General features: G+C 48.3%; 1 protein-coding gene across 4 annotated transcripts in view; it reads right to left on the minus strand.

Annotated features, from left to right (window-relative positions):
• Nucleotides 1-2,246: 2,246 nt before the first annotated feature.
• LOC116955708 (high affinity cationic amino acid transporter 1-like) overlaps nt 2,247-8,516 on the minus strand; it is a 194,916-nt gene continuing 188,646 nt past the window's right edge. For all 4 annotated transcript variants that reach the window (XM_076053479.1, XM_076053481.1, XM_076053482.1 and 1 more), the window contains one exon: nt 2,247-8,516. This exon is cut by the window's right edge and continues 93 nt beyond it. In XM_076053479.1, coding sequence (XP_075909594.1) covers nt 8,464-8,516 — 53 coding nt within the window. In that variant the 3' untranslated portion in view covers nt 2,247-8,463.

Here is an 8,516-nt window from a genome sequence, read left to right on the forward strand (position 1 = left end):
CTAACTACCACTACTACATCAACTACAAGTGCCACGACTACCAACATCTACCACGACTACCACTACTACTAACTACCACTACTACCACTACTACACCTACTACAACTACTACCACTAACTACCAACATCTAGCACGACTACCACTACTACTAACTACCACTACTACCACTACTACACCTACAACTACTACCACTAACTACCAACATCTACCACGACTACCACTACCACATCTATTACTACTAACTACTACTACTACATCTACTACAACTAACTACCACTACTACATCTACCACGACTACCACTACCAACTACCACTACTACATCTACTACAACTAACTACCACTACTACATCTACCACGACTACCACTACTACCACTACTACACCTACTACAACTACTACCACTAACTACCAACATCTACCACGACTACCACTACTACTAACTACCACTACTACAACTACCACTACTACATCTACCACTACTACATCTACTACAACTAACTACCACTACTACAACTACCACTACTACATCTACCACTACTACAACATCTACCACGACTACCACAACATCTACCACGACTACCACTACTACTTACTACCACTACTACCACTACTACATCTACTACAACTAACTACCACGACTACCGCTACTACTAACTACCACTACTACATCTACTACAACTACCACTACTACATCTACCACGACTACCACTACCACATCTACAACTAACTACCACTACTACAACTACCACTACTACTTCTACTACAACTACCACTACTACTAACTACCACTACTACCACTACAACTACTACAACTACCACTACTACTACCACTACTACATCTACTACAACTAACTACCACTACTACATCTACCACGACTACCACTACTACCACTAGCTACCACTACTACCACGACTACCAACATCTACCACGACTACCACTACTACAACTAACTACTACTACCACGACTACATTTACTACAACTAACTACCACTACATCTACCACGACTACCACTACTACAACTACAACATCTGCCACTAACTACCACTACTACATCTACTACAACTAACTACCACGACTACCAACATCTACCACGACTACCAACATCCACCACGACTACCACTACTACATCTACCTCGACTACTACATTAACTACAACTAACTACCACTACTACCACGACTACCAACATCTACCATATCAACATCTACCACTATCACTACTACATCTACAACTACCACTACTACATCTACCACGACTACCACTACTCCAACTACTACAACTAACTACCACTACTACCACGACTACCAACATCTACCACTACTACATCTACTACAACTACCACTACTACATCTTCCACGACTACCACTACTACAACTACCACTAACTACCACTACTACATCTACTACAACTAACTACCACTACTACCAACATCTACCACGACTACCACTACTACATCTACTACAACTAACTACCACTACTACCACGACTACCAACATCTACCACTAACTACCACTACTACATCTACTACAACTACCACGACTACCAAGACTACAACTAACTACCACTAACTACCACTACTACCACGACTACCACTACATCTACTACAACTACCACTACTACCACGACTACCACCACTACATCTACTACAACTAACTACTACTACCACTACCATTACTACCACTAACTACCACTACATCTACCACTAACTACCACTACTACATCTACTACCACTAACTACCACGACTACCACTAAATACCACTACTAACACTATCTCTTATAGATCTACCACGACTACCACTAACTACCACGACTACCAACATCTACCACTAACTACCACTACAACATCTACCACTCACTACCACTACTACATCTATTACCACGACTACCATTACTATCACTAACTACTACTACGACTACCACATCTACCACGACTACCACTACTACATCTACAACTACCACTACTACCAACATCTACCACGACTACCACTACTACATCTACTACCACGACTACCATTACTATCACTAACTACCAATACGACCACTAACTACTACGACTACCACATATACCACGACTACCACGACTCCCAACATCTACCACGACTACCACTACTACATCTACTACCACTACTACCACTAACTACAACATCTACAACTAACTACCACTACTACCACATCTACCACTATCACTTATACCACGTCTACCACATTTATCGCACAGAGCAAGGGGGGGAGGGGGGCAGAACCTGCACTTGGGTACTTTATTGGCAATTTTTTAAAAACAAATTTGAAATAAGAGGGCCGCTATGCCAGCCCAGCAGCTGACATCACAAACATCATCACCCATGGAAAGGTGGGCTCAGAAGTGGTCTCGCCCCCATCCGTAAGGCATGTTGTGGCAAGGGTCGAGCTTATTACAGAGGCATTGGTTGTTGTTGTTGTTGTCAAATTAAACAAAAAAAATGGGTTTTCAATATTGACACCAATAAAATATTTTTGTTAAGAACAATTATAACAACCATGAGCCAAACCACGACTTGGAACAAGCTCCCCCACCCACCCCCCGTATTCTCCTCCCTGCGCCGTCTTGGTCCGGGTGGGGGCGCCAGACGTTAGCCACGGCCGGGCATCGAACTCGGGTCGTCGGAGTTGTAGGCTCAGTGGGGGGGGGGCGTACCACGGCGGGGGCTACACCACCCACACCACCACCCCACCCTCCCCCACGCACAGACAGACCGTCTGTCAAAAACTACACCATTTTACTCGTTTAATAAAATCAAAATTACGAAATCTACTTCATGGGCATTTTTTTTTAAACTCATTATTTTATTTCAGCTTGAGCGCAATAAAAAAAACATCGTTTGCTTGCCAAGCTACTCACCCCCCCTCCCCCCCCCCCCGGAAACTACCCTCTCAGCACTAGCGGAGGCACTACTTAAACTTTTGTTGCCACACCGAATGCCGACGTGCAGAGTTGACCTGGATGACCTTTCAACTCCTTCCAAGTGGACACCAACAATTCACCACAACCACCACCACCACCACCCCCAAGTCATGGAAACGAGGTGGTTTGTATTTATAACGCGCGTGACTCTTTCCTGTAAAATTGTCGCCACGAAATTTTCGCCAAAGTTTCCATCCCAAACCGGGGGCCGGTGGCCAATCCCACGATAAGCGACGCAATTCTGCGGCACCGCCATCTGCCAGAACGCCATGGACCGAACGGTTAAACACGGATGGCATTAAAACCCCCTAACAAATAGGCGACAGACGTACCAAGCACCATCAGCCATCTATTGGCGCAATCTATTAAGATTTTTTTTTAAACGACGAATTGTCGGTCAGGGATTTTTTTTTTAGTTTTTAGTCGCTACGATGTGTTTCCCCCCCCTCCCCCGCTCTTCTCCCGAGATATCCGCAAAAAAAAAAACATCTTTTGCCGTCCTAGGACTTGAAGCTTTCGTGACTGCAAGGATTCCTACTTCTAGATTTGAAGTTTTCGTGACTGCGAGGATCCATACTCTTTGGTTCTATTCGGTAAAGTCACGTAGGTAAAAAATAAAACAACAAAAAAATCACGACGATTCGTACTCTTTGTTTTTTTCGGTAAAGTCACGTAGGTAAAAAAAATCAAAAAAATAAAATAAATTAAAATAACCAAATTTAGGTCAAATAAATGAAAACAACTACATTTAGTTGTTTTCGTTTTCCTTTATTTATTTTTTTACCAACGTGACTTTACCGAAAAAAAACCACAGAGTATCTTTCGCGGTCCGCGGATTGGCCACCCGTGGACCGGGCTGGCGGAGTGTGGTTGTGGATTGTTGTTGTTGTTGTACAGCAGTGGTTCTTCCTCCCTCGTCCGGTGCGAGACATGGCCACATTTTCTTTCCGTTTCAAGACGGTAAATCGTCGAAACGCACATTAAGCACGGGGGGGGGGGGGGGGGGGACACACGCGAGTGACACCTCAATTTCGTTTCATCAAACGCCTATGTATTTATTAACATACATTTTGTTTACGTATGGAAGGTTAAGAACCACGTGTGTAGCGGGGGGAAGGCTGTGGGCGATCTTTGAAGATCAGGGGGGGGGGGGGGAGGTATTTCCTCTGTGGCCCCAGTAACACGAGGCTGGAGAGGCAAAACAACACGGGTAGAATTTTCTACTTCGACGCACGAACCTAACAAACAAACAAAAACATTTAATCATCAACCGCCACAAACGTCCCCAAGCAAGTTAAAAATAAAATAAAATGTGACAAACTGTTTGGAAGAAAAAAAAATTAGCAAGGCACCACCGCCAACCAAAAAACCCATCATCACCTTGCGTACACACTGCCGACAATGAGATGAAATATGTTTACGCAGAGCCTTTAAATAGCTGCATTACCGCCGGACAGCCACAATCATTCGACTTACGAACATTGTCCGTGTCCCGAAGGCAGTTTCCGAATTTGGAAAATAAATTAAAGCATCCAGGCTCACACATTTCCGCGGTATGTAAACAACAACAAATCTCTCCTTCAAACAATTGCTTACCTAAGATGGCTCAATTGTAAGTGCGAGTCGTTCGTGAAGAGGGCAAATTGTTTTTTTTTCAATTATCGCCCTCTAGCGGAAGTGGTACTTCAAAAAGTGGCGACGACCGTGAAACGATTCACTCAACTCACGCGGTGAAAACTCGCCGGGTTCGTAAGGCGCGACAGATGTGTGTGTGTGAGTGAGCGAGATCGCCCTAGGGGGTAACACACATTTTTTACTTTTTACCCTCGTCGCTTCGAACATGACCAGAGGGCGCCGGGAGTTGTCACCCACCCTGGAAATCGTCGCCAGATTTGAAAGGGCACCGATGGTGTGGCTACGGTTCCGAGCGCGATGTACTTTTTTTAAATAAGACGATCAGAAAGCGCCGAGTATAACCAGCGTGACCGATGCGCCATTTGTTTGGCTTCTCTAAATCGTAAAGGGCCCGAGATTAGATTTGGATTTTGTACGCTTTAAGGACAACGTTTTAAGAACAATTTAAGATATTTGGTGGGGGGGCGGGGGGGCAGGGGGGGGGGGAGAGGTTACGGACTACCTACGTCACGTGATCATGAAAGTGTTCGCCCATCGTGCTCGCACTGTCGCGAGACCTGGCGGGGCAACAGTGTAACCCTTTCACCTTCCGAGACGTCGCTGCAAGTTGCAGGGTTGGGTGGATATGGGCGGTTGTCCCCGTACTTTTATTTGGAGAGGCGAAGTGTGTCGCCGTTGGTTTTTTTTTTTAAAGACATTGTTTACGCAACCGCAGAGGACCGCAAAAACACGACCGCTGCATGCTACGATAGCTGGCGCCAATCTGCGCCACACGTCCTCCCCTGCATGGCCTTCTACTTTCGATTCCATTCCGATGTAGTGCACATTCCCATGACGTACACACATTCCGATGACGTACATGAATGTACGTCATCGGGATGAGACATGGTTAAGCGACGTCATTCCTTGGGACGTCATACTTTTGGGAAAAATCCGAAAGCCAACATTTTTTTTTTTCCCCCTGGGTTTTTAGCCTAAAAGCGCAAACGTGTCGGCTAGTCTGGCAGTGGTAGACCCAGGGCCTGGATTAAGGTTGCATAGGCCCCTGGGCTCCAGGTGCTGTGAGGACACCGCCCCCCCCCACCCCCCCCAGTAATCTTTAAAAGAGGAAAACCAAAGAAAATTTATTTTTTACAAGGCTAACAACAAATAAAATTCAGCAATTCACAAAATGAAGCAACTTTTCACTTAAATCTCTGGAGGCCCTCCAGGTGGCGGAGGGCTACTGGGCTGAAGCACCTAAAGCCCCCCCCCCCCCCGCGCCTTGATCCGACCTTGGGTAGGACCCTGTCTATTTCTTAATTCGTTTTTGTAACATTCATACCGCACACGAAGTCCGGCATGAGTTGGCACTCGAGTGATTAAAACGAAAGCAAAACGCACACACATCGTATGCAGTTGGTAGATGTAAAACAAAAAAGCAAGCATTCAGCAAGGGGACCGTTCACCGAAGTTATAATATATTCTGACGCTGGGTAAGGATTGTATTAAGGTTGTTCGAGAAAGGAACGCATTTTGGGCTCATGCGCAGGTCACATTTAAAAAAAAATGCGTTCAATGCCATCACAAAGGTTCAGCAATGTCTACGAACCAATCCAGAACCCCCCCCCCCATCATGGATTGTCTGTAGCAGATATAAAGTACGCCTCCCCCCCTCTCCCCCCACTGCCGATTGTCGAGATACTGGAGGGTAGGGTGCGAGTTTGGTGCCACGCATTTTTGTGTCGCTTGGAATGCCCGTGTCACCATCTCCACCTCGTCTGCAGAGCAGGTGCTCGCTAACAACACCACCTTGCCCCAACAGTCTGCCGAGGCTACACGGTGGATCTCTGCCTTTGGGTGCCTAAAAGCACGTGCGTATTCTGCCTCCGCGTGCGTGCGTGCGCTTGCGTGCACAACGCGACTACTTGCGCTCCAAGTGACGAGACAGAGAGAGAGAGAGCGTGTGAGCGTTTTTGTCGAGGCCGGGGATAATAAAGAGGCAATCCGGAGGAGCCATGGAGAGGCCCGCCTGCCTGCTAGGGGGCAGACGGGCGGCAGAGGGCAACCCCAGGCCGGTGCGACTCGAGAGGAGGGGGAGGATCAGAGTGCCAACGGAGGAGGAGGAGGAGGAGAAATCCGCGCGGATTTTATCTCGGCGGCGAAAAAGACGACGGGGCAAGCGGACGGACGGACGGACGAAATACCGGTCGCTGCGTTTTCATTCACCGATGAGTCAACAAACAGTTCGGCCGGAGCCAACCGTTAATTCGGTTTCTGTTCCGACACGTCGCACACTAACCCTGAACTTCGTGCAAGGTATTTGTTTTTTCCCCTTCGCCACTGCTGTCCCCACCCACCACCACCCCCCCCCCCCGCTTCGCCACCACCATAATCCTAGGATGAAGACTACAAAAACGACTAAACAAATTTTTGTTTTTATTTTACCACCGAGCGATGTAGCTCTTTTTTTCAGAAGCGGCCTGGCCACAAGCGACAGCTCGACCACAAGTGGCTTATTCACGTGGAAAAGCGTATCAGCGAAACACCAAATACTGTAAACGTGTGACGTCGATTCTAAATGTGGAGGGGGAAGGAAGAAAAACAAAAAACCAGAGGACTCGGAGAAAAATACGCGCGGCCACGGGGAGAGAGACACGCAAACTCTAAATATACCACAGGCGTCACGGGGTCGGGATCGAACCCAGCATCCTCCTGTGTGATGTCTTGTGTGTGAGATCCCCTTTGTAATCGTCAGGGTCGGGGCTATCCCCCCTCCGCCCCCCTCGCCGCCTCCCCCCCTCATTGCGGCGGCGAGGAGGTGTAGGTAGGCAGGCAGGCAGGCTACGCGCGGCAAGTGGGAATGTGAAGTATTGAGAAGCGAGAGAGACGGACGTCGAATGGAGGGTCGGGTCAAACTGGCCCCGGGAAGGAAATGTTGCGTTGGCGAGAGTGGTGCAGCACTGTTCCCCGCTTGGTTTTGACTTAAGAACTTTCGTGACTGCAGGAATTCATATTCTTGGTTCACTCGGTAAAGTCACGTAGATAGAAAATAAAAAATAAAATTTTAAAAATGAATTAAAATAAAAAAATAATTAAGATAAAAAATAAATGTAAAAAATTTCGATTTATTTTTCATTTCATTACATTTTTTTATTTTAATTAAATTTTCTACCGACGTGAACTCACCGAAAGAAAGACCAAGAATTTGGTTTCCGTTGTTATTTTTTTTTAGCACGGGAGATTCAACATCGTCGTCAGGTGCCGGGACAGCTCTCGAAATGTGCACGGAAGCGCGGACACAATTTTTACTCGGCGACCGTCTTGCAACGTCGCCGAGGCCCGGTTAAGTTGAGGCGTCCCCCCAATGCGTGCGTTGGGTGTACGTGGGTTGGGCCATCCAAACTCCCCCGGCCCCCCCCCGGCCCCCCCCGCCCCCCCCCCCCCCAAAAAAAACACAAAAAACTCACGGTAACGGGACGACGGTGTCGTGAAAGGGGCACAAGCCGTGTTCGCCGCGGTACGAAGCGTAGTGAACCATTCAAAACGCGTGCGTCAGACAAACGGAACGGACGCGCAAAAGCGCGCGACGCTAAACGAAAACGAAAGACTTGCGCGCTAGGAAAACCCTGGGCTCGTAAGGCCGGCGACCGGCGGAAGTGGCACGAGCGTGTGAAAGGTCCCCCGTCCCCCCGTCCCCCCCGCTCCTCTCTGGTCATTTCGAACGCACCGACGGGCGAGCCATCGGTTGGGGGGGGCGGGGGCGGGGGGGGGTGGGGGGGGGGCGGGCGAGCCAACTCGCCGACCAGCCAACTAACTCGCTAACCGGCGAACTAAGCAGCCAACTAGCTAGCCAGCGAGCCAGCGAGCGAGCGAGCGACCCGCCAGCGGGGGCTGGCGGCGGGGTCAGCCCGAGCTGTCCTCCTCGGCCTTGGCCGCGTTGAGCGGCTGCATCGACC

The sequence above is a fragment of the Petromyzon marinus genome, chromosome 61 (assembly GCF_048934315.1).
Source record: "Petromyzon marinus isolate PM22_M1 ecotype Great Lakes invasive population chromosome 61, UKy_Petmar_22M1.pri1.0, whole genome shotgun sequence".
Taxonomy (NCBI): Eukaryota; Metazoa; Chordata; class Hyperoartia; order Petromyzontiformes; family Petromyzontidae; genus Petromyzon; species Petromyzon marinus.